General features: G+C 35.8%; 1 protein-coding gene across 4 annotated transcripts in view; it reads right to left on the bottom strand.

Annotated features, from left to right (window-relative positions):
• The window catches only part of cacna2d1a (calcium channel, voltage-dependent, alpha 2/delta subunit 1a), a 118706-nt gene extending 103574 nt beyond the window's left edge, over positions 1–15132 (bottom strand). For 3 of the 4 annotated variants that reach the window (XM_038294780.1, XM_038294777.1, XM_038294778.1), the window contains exon 1: positions 14905–15132. In XM_038294780.1, the coding sequence (XP_038150708.1) occupies positions 14905–14981 (77 nt within the window). In that variant the 5' untranslated portion in view covers positions 14982–15132. The remainder of the gene's footprint in view (positions 1–14904) is intronic. The other variant, XM_038294779.1, reaches the window with a different exon arrangement.
• Between the last annotated feature and the right edge of the window lie 706 nt (positions 15133–15838).

The following is a 15838-nucleotide window of genomic DNA, read 5'->3' as shown; positions in this document are numbered from 1 at the left end:
TCTCTAAATGCACAAAATGGGTAAAGAAAAGAGAGGCGCTGAATACTAAGGCCAAAAAAACATTTCAGTTTTTTTGTATTTCTTTCAACCACTCCTTATTTTCCTCCTCCTGCACAGTCATACTTTACTTTGCAATTATCAAATTAAATATTACCGCCACACATTTTAGTCTGTACAGATTCAACTAAACATGCAAGTTAAGTGAATAAGTTTGCAAGCTATTGAATAAAATCATGTTCCCTGGACATCTGTTTGGTGTATTTTTTAATCTCTTTCTCTTTGCTTTAGTAAGGGAGTGACCTAATATGTTTTCTCAATTTTCTCTTACCAAAACACTGCCCGATTAAGCACAAGGTGCAGAGGAGACAGCCAATATCTCGTCTTGTTTACAGAGGTCAATAAAAATATAATTGCAAGCTTTTTCAATGTCGACTTGCTCCATTATTCTCTATCGCAAACAATTTCTCCGCCTCTCCTGTCCATTTGCCTCTTAGCAAACCAGTTGGAACATTTTACAGTAACTCCCATTCCTTAAGCGGAAAGGCGGTGTTTAAGTGAAGCCTTGACAACGGTAATTTCAGTGCTTTATCAAGCACTTACAGTGATTGTATAACAGCTGTAGATGAGCCGAGAGGAAATTTTATGAGCCCATTGCAAACTGATGGGGAGCGTTGGTAGGCAACCAAAGAGCATCTGTGGTTTACAGCAAGGGCAAACTACACACAAACGGCAACAATAAAAGTGGATTGTTTAAACGGTGCAAAAAAAATAAAGCCATAATGGATGAAATTGTTGTCTTCTTTTAAACAAAGGAAAATGTTTTAAGTTTTTTGAGTGTAATGTTTATCGATCTTTATCCTTTTCTATGAATTACAGTATTAGATTTAAGTTGTACTACATAATCATTTCAATATTTTTCCATTTCAGTTAAGCAATAATTTAAACCATTGATCACCATTCATATAACACTACATTAAAATAGAACAAAAGAAAACTTATGTTAAGAAAACCTAACTTATGTCCTACTCATCCATGCTGAGATTGTTAGAAGTCATAAGTCAGAAATAAAGGTTTTATACTTTGAATAAAATAAAACCAAGTGCCAAATATGGCAGAGACATTTTGGACCTGTAAGTAAAATTATACGACTGGCATAAAATCAAATACAAACAGCATAAAATAAAACAACACGCCGGTCCCATCTAGACATAATCGGAGAAAATGACACACGAAGTGTTCTCCTGATGTCCAGTCTGCTCCGTAGCTTTGTTTTGGTCGCTGTAACCGCAGAAAATCCCGCTTCACAAAGATAGGATGTTATAGATAGGATGCGTCTTGAACTGAATTAACCTGTGTCAAGAGGCACAGATGCACCGACTGATGTAATTGGGAGAGAATACCGCAATTTTTTTATATTTTTCAAGATAAAACATCACTCAGACTGTGATCGTCGATAAATGTATATATATATCTATATATATATAGATATATATATATAGATATATATGTATATATATATATATATATATATACTTTTTTCTGTACGGCCCGGTACCAAATGACCCACGGACCGGTAGAGGACATTTTCTGAGTTAAGTTATGGCTCACCAACCCAAGCATGCAAAGAAGTTCAGTTTTGAAACCTTACAATAAATTTATCTAAGGTGAAATTACATCTGATGCCTGGGAGGAGTCATGATACAGTGTGGCTTTAATTCCCCTCTTCACCATATGTGTTGCTAGTTTCCCGTTAAGCATTTTTCTTGGGTCAGAGAAGTGTTGAAACAATTAATTGGATTAATTGTGATTAATCCATTACTAAAATTAATTGTGAAACTAATTGAGTAATCGATTTGTCGTTAACTGGAGTGTAGAGACTCTAAAATATGCCTTTAGCTGACAGAGTAACCCACCTTGAGCAGCACTTATACCAAAATTGTAAAAATAAAAAAATAGATTGAGTAAAAAAGATTTAGTATTTAAGGTAAAAACTTTTTTTTCCAATTGTCAATATGCTTGATCCAGAATCCTTAAGTGGAAAACGTTATAGTTTAATCTGGTTTAATTTCCTAAAACATGTTCTTTAAGGAACGTTTTGCTATCCAATCATTCATTGATTAATGGAAAAAATAATGAACAGATTAATCGATCTGCATATTAACCATTAGTTACAGCCCTAGGTCAGAGTTTACATGTGGGGCTGTTTTTTTTTATAGATCACAACCTTTGTGTGGAAGGTGACACATGCCATTTTCAGGGCCTGCTTTGTGCGAATGAAATCCTCATAAATGAGGTCCCGGATCTCAAATTCATTAGCAGACCGACAACAGCAACAACAACAAAAAAATCTATGCAAGCTTGAAAGTTATAAGATGTGCTCAGGGTATTGAATGTGATACAATACTGGTATAGAGGCAGCTCTGTGGGGAAATATGTCCAGTGACAAATTAAACTTGATGTAGGAGACACCTTTTTATTCTGTAAAGGCAACCACAATATTCTACATTCGTATAGGACTAAGCAGCAGGCAGGGTTTGTTTTTTAATAAATGACAAAGTACACAAAGGACACAAAACGTCATGGGGGCAATATATTCCTCAAAATAAAATTGTATTCTGCTTCACTTGTAAAATATTCTTTGACAAAAGTAATGCGTTTGTGAACAAGTTTGTGAAAAGATTTACAGATTTACACAGAAGGCAAAACCTTCAGTTGAATAAATGCATAATTTAATTTATTCCAACAACAATGTTATTCAACTACTTCCAACAACAGATTTGACATGTTAAAATGAATATACTGTTAAGCAATATAAAAAGAAAATGTATATAATGTTTAAAAAGCACCATAAGCTGATCTTAAATATTCCAGTGGTTGTACTGCAAGTACTAATGCAGCACATTCTACCATTATCCATTTCCAGTTGCAGTTGCAGGCCTTCTCTCTAATATGTGCCCAGAAGCAGAAGGATTGAGGATCTGTTTGTGTCTTGGAGTCACAATAACAGTTTCCAACATAATATTGTGCAGCAGAAATGACTGTACTGGCTCTCTTAAACAGAAAAAAAAACTCTCAAAAGCAGGCTTACAGACAGGAAGCAGGTGCTTCATGAAACTAAATTACCTTTTTAAGCTAAAAGCTAAAGCACTTATAAGACTGTAAATCCGTAAAATAAAACATATCTAAAAAAAAAGTTGAAAATTAAAGGTTTGACTAAATTAACTGAATACCAGGATATTACACAGAAAAAGACACAAAATAGTGTGGTAAATGGTAACCAATAAAAAAAAAAGTGAAAATGTGGATAAAGGCAAAAACAGCCTTTAAAAAGAGCTCCTATGTCTCATTAGGCAGGCCAAAGCTTTCTTAACTTAAGATCAGGACACAAAAGTGTAAGCATTGCATCCCCAGTAAAAAGCAAGCAGGTTGAGATAAACAAACATCTCTATGTTTCTTAGATCGCCTTTTTAATCAGAAAATTTGGGACACAGGTGTCTGTTCTAAGTTTTGTGATTCAAATAATTTATTATGACCGGCTGGATTTCCTCTCAAACAACTTAAAGGAGGAACAACACATAAAATCTGAATTGCCTTCAAGTGACTTCACCTGCTACCAAGGCTGCTGCACTGACCCATATGAGATTTATCTCACACCAGACTTAAAAGCGAGCCTTCTTGGACACTCTTGATTAAGTCAAAAAGAATACATTTTTTTGAGGATCTCACAAATAAAAAGTTGATGAAATGGAACTGATTCGTTTTGGATATGGCACCAGAGACCACAGATCCTAAGCTTGGAGGCAGTTTAAAATCGGGTGATGAAATAAACAAGCTGGTAATGATGTACATGTAACTAAAATTAGGACTGCATGCTCAATAATCTATGCCTCTACACTGTGTGCACAATTATGCAAGTTGTAGTTGTGAGGATTCATTTTATTGTTGAACAACTCTCCCAGTCAATCCAAAAAGTGAGATTTTGGCTTTCTTAGGATAACATTTATGTTTGTATGATTATTGGGCTACTATTAGTGTGCAGATTATTATGCCACTGGATTAAATTGAACGTTTTCCCTACTCATTTATTTTCATCCATTAAAGTGAAAATAAGAAACGTACAACTCAAAATTGACAAACATTTCCGGCAATTAAAAATCTATCAGTGACCAATACAGCCACACTTCTTTTCAATGACAGTTATAAGTCTTCAATTTATGGAGTCTGTCAATTTCTTGAACTGTTGACAATCAACTTTTTGTTAAGCATTAAGCATTATAAGCCTTCAGATACTATTCAAAGATGTGTACAATAACACTACTACTACTACTACTACTACTACTACTACTACTACTACTACTACTACTACTACTACTACTACTACTACTACTACTACTACTACTACTACTAATAATAATAATAATAATAATAATAATAATAATAATAATAATAGAAATGTATTGATTTAAAATGTAAGAAATTTACCTATGCATTTAACTCATCCATTTGGGGAGCAGTGGGTTGTCATCATGGGGAGCAGTGTGGGGTTAAGGGTCTTGCTCAGGGACCCAGAGCGCAGGCTGTGGGGATCGAACCAGTATTTGCAACCTTCTCAGAACACAAGCACACTGCTCTAACCACTAGGCCAATACTCCCCCTTCATGCCATACTTTTTTCTTTCCCCGTATATTTCCTGTTTAAGAAGGGACCACAAGTTCTCACTGGGGTTAAGGTCTGATAAGAAAGGGGGCCACTTCATTATTTTTGTTCATCTTTAAGGCCTTTGCTGGTTAACCACATAGTGGAGTACTTAGTACTTAATGATGCAGCATTGTCCTCCAAGATCATGAAAGATGCAAGCTTTTCCTGTATCACTGCTTGAAGAAAATGTCTTCAAAGTGCTTTGGAGTCCATCCTCAAACTAAAAAAAGTCCAACTAGCAACCTTAAAAAATACCAGCCCATTTCAGTATCCCCCCCCCCATGTTGGTATCTGATGCAATGTCGAACTTTGTGATCAAGCCATTGGCCAATACATGTAGTCTGTCAAGAGTCACTCTCATTTCATCTGTCAATAAAACTTGTCTTCAGACTTGGCCCAGTCTTTACATTTCAACTTTTGCATCATTTAGTGGCGGTCAGGTTTCAGCTTTCCTTACCTTGGCCATGTCTCTGAGTGCTGAACACCTTGTACTTTTGGGCAGCAATATGTTTGATGGTTCTCTGATCATCCCCAAATTTCAAGACGTAGACCTTGATATAGGACGTTGATCTTCTTAAGCCCCACCCTCCCTCTTTAAAAAAAAATATACATCAGCTGATAAGTCTATATTCAACAGGCCTTCAAGTTTGTACAGTTGGAGTTGGAAAATATGCATTTAAATTCTTATGGCCAAAACTAAACCTTGCTTAAGAGTGAATGGACAGTGTAATTCAAAACATTTTTAAATAAATAATGAATCACAGTTAATTTTATGCAAACATTTTTACTTCCTTTTTCACTGTTAATCCCTCAAGTTTTCTTTGTATCTTCTTCACAGTCTCTGCTCAGATGACTAAACCTCATCCTGTCACCTTCACACTTCCTGAACAAACTCCCTACTCATCCATCAAACCTTCCCTTCAGCTTTAATGCAGACATACAATCTCAGATGGATGTCTAAGACTAGAGAGTTCAGGCCCATCCCCAACAACCCTCTGGCCAATTAACATCCAATTAACATCAGTCTACTCGCCTACACCAGTAAAGTCCTGTCAGTGTTGTACTGACGACCAGTTCCATATTGGTCCATAGTAGTCGCAACACTTCCAATAAAGGTACGTAGGCTATTTCACACAGCAGCCTGAAGTGACCATAAACCATTTTTGCCCAAATGCGACCTGTATCTTATCTTTTTATGACAGTCTGAACACAGATCTGATTTTTTCCAATACAACTGAGGCCACTAGGCTATATGGTACTGAATCCAATATGTATCTGATCCTTTCAAATGTGAACTATATTTTAATGGTGAGGTTGCATTCATCCGACCTGAACTTCATTAAAAGCCGACGTAGGTCACTATTCTGTGTCTTGCTACAGAGAAGTAGCAAGAAAATAACAACTATGGCGGACGATAATACAGAGAGTAGTATTTATGTTTAACCATCTTGAAAAGATTGAGTTTTTAAGGTTGGGAAAGATTGCTAGACGTGTTCCAGCACTACCATCCATGTTTACTTCTCTTTACACAGAGCAGGCTTGCTTGTGACGTCATTGCATCCTCTACTGATCATGTGGGACACTTGTGTTGATTGAATGCATTTCACAAAATCGCATTTCACAAAAAAAATAGGTACTGAGCATTTAGGCCTGCAGTGTGAATGTAGACTTAGAGTAAAACCTTAAAGCAGTTCCATTAAGCTGCTTAAAAGAAGGCATCAAAGTCCATCATAAGCTCACTTTTTCCATACCCTTTTCAAAAGATCTCGGATGGTCTATAGTGCATTACAAGACTTATTTCATCTAGAAGTACTTACAATACGTATTTAACTATGTGCATTTATAAATATATACTCAGTTCACTTAAATATTCCCATTTCATATTCAACTCGTCTATAAATCTAAAGAATTGAGTTGCAGTTTGACTTCACCAGGTGCCATTCAATTTCTCTGTAGCACCATCTACCTACGTAATAGAACTGTGAGAACAGTAAGTGTAGCATTACTTACAAGTTCTGCAATGATGGAAAATTGTAAAAGGTAAATGGCCTGTACTTGTACAGCGCTTTTTCAAGTCAGGAGACCATTCACAAACACACTGATGGTGGCAGGCTACATTGTGGCCACAGCTGCCCTGGGGCTCACTGAAAGAAGCGTGGCTGCCGTACACTGGCGCCACCAGTCTCTCCAACCACCATCAATCTGATGCTATCAGATTTACTCACATTAACATTCTCTTTCATTAACCTGGCAACAGGTTAATGAAAGGACCAAATATTTATAAGCCCACAACATAGATCTTTTTATGACAAGTTTTGCTGTCAGTTTTGTTCCTTCCCCCTCTCCCCTAAAACTGCAATCTACTGCAAAAATGTCGCAACCATTATAGCCAGACTAAGTGGAACAGGAAGCTGGACAAGATTCTTCTTAAAGATTAAGTTGGTGGAGAGGCAGCCTCTCTCAAGAAAAAAAAATGGCACAGCTTAAGTGCTGTATCACTCCAAGGAATGAAGAGAGGCAGAGCATGAATACCAAACAGCTCATCTTAAGGCTGGAAAATATGGCTAAAACTTATATCACAATATATTTTTTTTAATTTTGGACGTGATACAACTCATATCAATACAATCTGTATGAAAGCCTCTAAAAAATAATTGGCAAGAATCCCTAAACAGATGCCAGTATACACTATTTTAAGTGTATGAAAGTCCTCCATTATAACATTTTAGACATTACTGTTTATTACAAAATCATAATAAAATGTATATATAATATAATTTACTCTTTTTAAATCATCCACTTAAGAATTGTCTCCCTCTCTCTCACCCCTGCTCTGATTTGATTTATGTGGTTCTGTTTGAACTTCTCATCTTCAGTTAAAGAAAACAGAACCCAGTTTTTTCACCTGGGCACAGCAAATGTAAAAAGCAAAAAATACCTTTTTTAATCTTACTAGCGAAAACCAAAAATTTTATGAATGACATTACACATCCCATAATACAAGGTGCTTTCTAAGCTGTGAGACAGGATATGACTTATGAGCATCATAGGTCTACTTACAACTTGTGATGGATACCGTTCACATTTGAACCAATAAGGCATCAATTCCTTCAGAATCTGTGTTGTTACTCAACGGTACCCATTTTCGATACCATGCGATGTAATTTTAAAAATTGGCCTTATTTGCCTGAAACGGATGAAGATGATGATGCTGCCTCAAGTTTCTGGCTGCAGACAAACTAACCAAGTTTAATGCTGCCGAATGCAGGAATTGCAGTCGTGAATCTAAGTCTCTTAAACTTTGTTCATTGTAAAAAAAAAATCTTCTACCTAATCAAATGCTCCCTTAGATTTCAAGCATTTCTACTGCTAAAAGTGCAATCCGCATCACATTTTGGAAATTGGAGCCCTCTTCCTAAGTGCTTTCTATTAGCCATGCTAGGTTGGGTTCTGTTGTAGAGACTCACAACTTCATCACCCCTTTTTTACGTGCAATGCAGCATTCATACACGCAATGGAAAACTGACCACTTTCCACTCTCTATCACAATGATGCCTTTAGGTACCAAAACATGGAACCGTTTGATGTTCCAGGAACAAGGAGTTTGAGGTAGTGGTGGAATTCATTTGGTACCGACAAAAGTACAGAATTCGGTACCCATCCCTACTTGCAACATTCTGTTCTTCGTTTAGTCAATGACAAAAAAAACTGTGTGGACTTGTGTGGTGGGGGGAGGCTTTCATCCCCCCTCCCCATTTTCCTTGTATTTCAGATCAAGTTAGAAAAAATATTCTTGATATCTACCTTAGTGCTATTCCTTTACAAATACCTACACTATGATGCTTAATTCTCATTACACTCCAATACAATTTGTATTTGTTCCTCCTAATTATATGTTGTGTGCAGCACCTATTCCTGAAAAAATCCATTGTACTTTTAAAACACTCCTGGCAATACGACTGTTTCTGATTCTAATATAGATGGCTGAACACCATTTTCCCAAACTATTTGGAGTATTAGCAGGTGTACCTGACAATGTGGTGATTAACATTCAAGAGACCCAAAATGCCAGTCTGAGGTTTGAAGCAGGATCTCAAAGTCTCTAAAGGGCTCCTCTTTAAAAACAAACGACTAGAAACAAAACAACTCAAATGCCTTCAGCTTTAGCAAAATTGGTAGTTTGAATATAATAAGTGACAATTGTCACCTGCTAACTTCTAACTAACCTACATATAATTTCTAAATACGATATGAAGCATTTTCAGACATATTTCCGACTCCAACTTCCAAAGACACAGCCCACTCCATTTACTATGGACTGTGTTTTACACAGGCAACCACTTTATTAGTTTAGTAGTTAAATATCGTGATATATTCCTCAAAATATACATCTCTGTGATAAAAACTGATAATACATTAAACTACGGAATAAGTAAATAGTGTAAAGCTACAGTATTCCCAAACTGCTTCAAATCTCAGCAGGCATCTACTTCCTGCAACAAACAAAACTCTGGTCTAAACAGCTGTTAGCAATTCAGGTTGCCAGGGTAACACTGTAATGGAAAATTCTTGAGAATTTCCATGTGGCAAAAGATTCTTAATGCAATAAAGCTGCACTGGAGTTGCTCCCCCTAATTTCTTGTTTACACACATGCCAGTCTCTTCAGAGACATGAGAAAGGAAACAAACTCAATCATCAAGAAACACTCTGACTATGTATACAGGCAAAGTCAATACAACATTTACAGGAGGAAAGTTTTTCAAAAGCTTGCTGCAATTCTACACTCCATGGTCATGTTGGCTTCCCCTCATATCTGAGTAGGACCTTTGGTGTTTTTGTTTCCTTATACTGTAAGAGACAGCCCCTGCCTAAATATAGCCAGAATGGGAAAGGGGCAAAGGGGGAAAAAGAATAACAGAATAATGAGAAACTACTTTTTAAAGATATTGTATAAAAAAACAGGCCTAAATGCCTCATCTTTAATCCTTTTTTAACCACAATGGTACAAATCCCACTAACCAGACCCAGCAAGTAAATAGGTCTGCCTGTTGCTTGAAACTGACATATTTTTCTTCATCGGTGTTTTATAATGATAAAAAAAAGACATTGTCTTTAATACATAAATAAATACATATTAAATCATCCCAAATGTGATTCAATCATGAAATAAAGCCTGGAGCCTTTTGACATGACTAAAATCAAAGGAAATATATATAAATAGCCATAAACTACCAATGTGCTGGACCGTGTGACCATCCTTAGCAGGATTTTCCAGAGACGCAGGCACATTTTCTGGTTCATATATTTCGCCATGGTTCCATAAAGAAAATGCAGAGTATTTTTAAGTTTTCTTAGCTGGGAGCTAATTTTAATATCTTGACTCATGTACTTGACTGTGCAATTGTTGCACTACAGATTAAAGTCATGATTATAAGAATATTTTAGTTTCTTCTTGGTTGCATCATATAATAGTGCATTTAATAATGGGACTGTACAACAATGTTGATAATAAGGATCTGGGATCTGACGGAAATTATCACAGATTAATATTGGTGTCACTCATGCAAATGATGGCTTAGGAAACTTATATCAGCTCCAATTCCAAGAAGATAATTATAGAAAAGATTTTAAGATACAAAGATCACTCTCACTTATTTCTGCATTATTTTTAATATGAAAAAATGCTGAATAAGATTGACAGAAATTAATTATTTTATTTAAGTAAAATAGATTTGACCAATTTTATTGTATATTGTTTAATTGGTATACAAAAAAATTGGGCATTTAGCTGCCAAAAAATATTACATTCATAAAGACAAAAGGAATATCAAACTCATCTCTTATTAGACTTTTTTGTTTTTGTTTCTACCAACCTTCAAAGGGGAAAGAGATGTAGGGAGAAAAAGAGAAATGAAAGAGAAGATGGAAAAGGTAAACGGGAAAAAAAAGAGGGTACCGGTAATAAGGATAGAAGGATTTGAGGCAGGATGAAAGATTTAGATGAAAGTAGGTGGAACATTGAACGAGAAAAGCAGAAATTGAAATGAGGCAAAAGAAACTGCATGTTAGACCCGAAACAGACCAAATTATTTAAGTGTTCCCCTTGATTGCCACCCCCATTATGATGAACCTATCCTTATTAAAAGTGCCATAGATTTAAGTTGTTTTTTGTTTTTTTTTTAAGAAACGACTCAAACAGGATGACTTACATGCACGGTATGAGTGACTGCTACAGTCAGCAAAAAAATAAAGGTGAATGTCTCTACTTGCTTGTCCAGGAGGATATAATCCTTTAACGTGAATGAGTTAATGCAACCATTTTGGTTTCCTTGGATAGAACCAGTCTGTATGATTTAATTGAATTGTCATTTTAGAGCGCCTTGAGATGATATGTTCTAAATTGGCACAATATAAATAAAAATAACCTAAAAATAAACTAATTTATGAACTAATTTATGATCTAATTTTACAGACCTTTAGGTAGTTTGATTCAGTAACAAAATGTGTAAAAAATTAATTACACCTGTAAGCAAAATGTTTATTAAGTTTGTGAGTATTTACAGCATTTAATGCGTTTTTAAAGAGTTCCATTCAGGTTTCAGAGCTCATAGTACTGAAGCAGCGCTGTAAAAACTCCAAAATTATCCTGGGCTGTTCGTCCTTTCAGACCTCAGTGCCGCATTTAATGTCGTTTATCACATTATTCTTAGAAGGGGTGTAGGGATCCAGGGAACGGGCAACTGGGTGTTTTTATTTTATTTGTTCCAACATATGCAAGTTTGTTAGGCCTTCAAACTTAAGTGTTTCTGGAGTACCAAAGATTTCAATGCTTGTCTCCATTTCAACAGGATAAAACGGCATGTTATAAATCTTTACTATAATGCTAATATTCAGCTATATTTATCAATAAGTCCTGATTCATCTGATCAGAAGACTGCAGATATGTCTTATGTTAGATAAAATCTGTCACGAGAGGGTAAACAATGACAATCTCATTATTCAGGAAAATTCCACAAGACTTTTATTAATTAGAATCCTACTTTTCCTAATTATCTTTTTCAAATACATTTCATACATTAATTGCTGATGTGGAGAGTAGCCCCTCTTCACATCATACCAGGGGACTCCATCTCCAGTCATCCATGAGCTATTTCATTCAGACATGTAGGGCAAGTGACACATCTAAAAGTTCCAGCACACCTACCCTCCAGAATGCAAGTTTAATGACAATGCATCATACAAAAATAAATAATTACCAAATGAGATGCCACAAAAATTAGAATCACAACTGGTTAAGCACAAAAATCGAGTTAATGAAAATAAAAACATCAGAGCAAAAACACCTGTTAAAGACAGAGGATTCGGGGTTACTATGAGTGAGAAATTAAATGAAAACAAAAGACAAACCTTTGATGTGACAGAATTCAGAAAAAAAAAACATACAAGCATTTGATTTAATGATACTGAATAATGATTCAAAAAGAAAATAAAGATCAAAACAGTCAAATTCTGTTTTTTTCTGTCATCTCCTTTTTCCATTCTCTCCATCTTTTCTTTTTATCTTTCATGATCCCATAGAGAGCTGGGTGGTACCAAGATCTCTGGAGAGAGTAATCTGACATCGGATGATGTGTTATAAGCTTAGATGATGTTAATCATCCGCCTTCAGGCAAAAAAGATAAAAAGATAGATAAGTGAGCTGGCAGAAAGAGGATGGACAGGAAGAAAGAAGTGGTAAACAATGAGAAAGAAGGATAGGAGGCAGTGAGGGATTTCACAAATAAAAGAAAGATAAGGTTCAGCCGCATCATCCTTATCCTTCGCTTTTAACTATTCTTTTGTGTGCATTAACTTAGGCTGCAAAGCTGAAGCTTGTCAATCCAAAAAAGCAATCCCAGAGCACCCCCCCCCAAAAAAAATAAAATAAAAATGAAAACAGCAAAAATAATATAAGAACCCTTTCTTATATTATTTTGCTGTTTTCATTTTTTTTTTGTTTATTGTTTAACTTTTAAATCCTTTCTCCTGAATTGACCTTTTGCAGCTTTAAACAAAGACAATCACTTGCATCTAGTTGCACAGCTCCCTGTGTGAACATCATGTACACAGCCCACAGATCAATTCACTTAGTGCCCATGAAATATAGGGAGTGGGCAAGCGACTCTGATAGTCTGACATCATCGCTCCTGGCCATTAGGCTAAGTGCCATCATCATTCATGGCTCTGGGACCAGACTTGGCCTGCATTCAAGACCAATCCCTTTTTGTCCATGCTCTCTTGAACCATGAGAATTATTCTTAACCTGTTGATTAATGGTAAAGTGCAACATCAAGAATAAATAGACCGTTGATTCAGAAACTGATTTGCCTTTTACCATGTGCTGGAACTATTAAATTACCCCCAGGGCAAAGGTCACCTGTCAGATTTAGACAAGAGCAAACGATACATCACCTGCTCCCAAAATGCCTCCACATTAGTTCATGATACAAATTAAAACCCTGTAGAACAAACTGCATTGTTTCCTCTCAAGATTGGAAATAGTTTAATTGAAGCACTATAAAAAAATACATTGAACTACTGATCTTTACTTGAGAAAACAATCCTACTATAAGAATCAGAGACCCATCTCACCAAGTTGTCAAGTTGCTGCTGAAATTATAACAAAGATTTCCAAGTTTTACTTAAAGATTAAACATTGGACTACCTGTCCATTGTGTAAACATTTAGTCAATCAAAGTAAAGTTTAGGATGTGTGCATAAGGAGTATAAAGATTATATGCATGTAATATTTAGGCTGGCATTAGCACAACAACAATAAATGGTCCTAGTGGCAAAGACAATGCAAGTGAACAAGGTGTCTAATCAAAGCAAACTTATACACTAAACTCTAATGCAATTTTACATACTTTTAATACAAACTTTTTTGTTTTGTTTTGCATTAGAGAGTTATTCATGCAGAAGCCAATAATTAGCCATACCAGAAATAACATAAGGAGACCATGTGTCAACCTGATGTGACAAATGGTTCTGCATCAAGAGCGGAACTTGTGAAGCATTTCCAGACAAATTCCATAATAAAAGAAGCAAACATAAAAATCTAAAACACAAAAATCTAAAAACACTTTAACTTATGCTGGAATAAATGCTTTTAACATTTCTTTATTAAATAGGCAACAGTTACTCTGGCCAAAATACTTCACATATTCTGTTTAAGAGGAGCATAGGGATGCACTGAACTTTCTACCTTTAATTCCCATTGAAGTGATCGTGAATCTCATTAAATAACCATCCAAATACAACTTCACTTTTAATTAAAAAGTTAATGACAGAATCCGAATCGATCACATGTGCTGCATCTGCATGCATTTTTGTTTGTCAATCTACACTTTGGTCAACAATACAAATTAAATCAACTAATCCAACACTTTTATTACCCATCACCATCCATGACTGTGGAAACATGGGTAATTAAAGCTTGTCTAATATCCCATTTCTCTTTTGGATCGATGAAGCATTTGGGGGTAGTCGTTTCTAAACTGTTCAGATTCTTACAACCAAAATCACAACTACTAAAACTTACAATCCCAACCTTTTGTTGCGTATTCAATCATTACAGGTAGGCCAGATAAATCTGGATATGATTACAGCACAAAGTGGCACTACATGTTATATACTTGTAAGTACAGCTCTTCTTTCTATAGCATGTTTGCCTTTAATATAATTATGTTAATATCTTAAAAGAGTGATATTAATATATTTGTTGATTTGAGACAGCTCCTAGGATCCTGACCTCCAAACGTATTCTTTGCAGCATGGGAACATCTTATAGCTCTAATTCAAGCAAAGTTACTGCTTGGAAAACTTTAGACAGTTGAGTCTTAATATATCTCCCAAGGATGATTCATGTGACAGCCAAGCAGCCACATGTCTCACTGCTGCAGGCTCATTATAAAAAGGGCAGCAGCCTAAAACATCATGCTTTATAAAAGTCAAAGTTGTTTCTGACATTAACCACGTGTGGATCTTGAAGCATTAACTTTCACCCCATTATCTGGGACCAAAGCAATAAACTGAAAACTTCTCGGAGGTAACCCAATCAGGTCTGAGTATGATGACACCCCGCATTTTAAATGTGCGCTTTCCATTTACCACAGCTGGATTTAGAGAGCAGGTTGTTTCTATAGGTTATATTAGGTTATACTCACATCTGGGGTGTTGGGAATTGTCCGTGCGAAACAGACACGGTCGTCAGAAGAACCAACAAACAGAGGGAGTAATCCATAGCTTTTCTGTGTTCAATCCCAAAAACGATTCATAGAATGAGAAAGATGCAAAAAAAAGTGATGAAAAATCCAAAGCGGTGTCCCCCTGCGCTTCATCCAAACGCTTCACACCGCCATCGGTGCGCGTTTGGAAACATTTCATCTGCTTGTTATCCAACTGCCCCCCTCCGCCTCTTTTCCCTCATCCTCCTCCCACCGCTGGAGTTCAGGGATTTGATTTTTTAGGTTTTACTTTTAGACATCCTTCTCTTAAATTTCGAACAAATATGAAAGGCAGTTTGATAGCGGCCCAAAAAATAAAAAATAAAAAATGTTTTTTCAAAGAAAAAAAGAGAAAAATGGGAGGGCGCAACAGATCGGTGCCTGCTTGCTACTGCACACTGTAAGAAACATCCTCTCAGATGTCAGGCACGCCAAAAGTGGGTTTAAATGGCTTTTAGACAGTTTTTAAGGTAAATATAAAACATACATAGGAAAGATTGAAGGCTTTTATTAGGGGACAGAATATGAATATCAAGGGGAAAGACAAAGAATAGGCTGGAGACGCGCGTCTGTTGCGCTTCTGGGTTCCCACCAGACTGGATCGCATAGCAAAATTGATTGGTGCGTTTTATGTGCGGCTTTTGGCAAATAAAAACCAAAAATATTTGTTTTTAATGCGGAAACTGTCATTTTTCTCTAGTCAAAAAAACGATTACATTAAAAATGCCGGGTTTGATTTTCCTTTCATAGAATTACGGTAATTATTTTTCATAATCCAAATTATCTAACAAATACATTTATTTGTAATATATATATATATATATATATATATATATATATATATATATATATATATATATATATATATATATAT

The sequence above is a fragment of the Cyprinodon tularosa genome, unplaced genomic scaffold (assembly GCF_016077235.1).
Source record: "Cyprinodon tularosa strain WSP-4 unplaced genomic scaffold, ASM1607723v1 ctg345, whole genome shotgun sequence".
In the NCBI taxonomy this organism is placed as follows: Eukaryota; Metazoa; Chordata; class Actinopteri; order Cyprinodontiformes; family Cyprinodontidae; genus Cyprinodon; species Cyprinodon tularosa.
The sequence above is the reverse complement of the archived record's forward strand: the minus strand, read 5'-3'. Positions and strand labels throughout refer to the sequence as shown.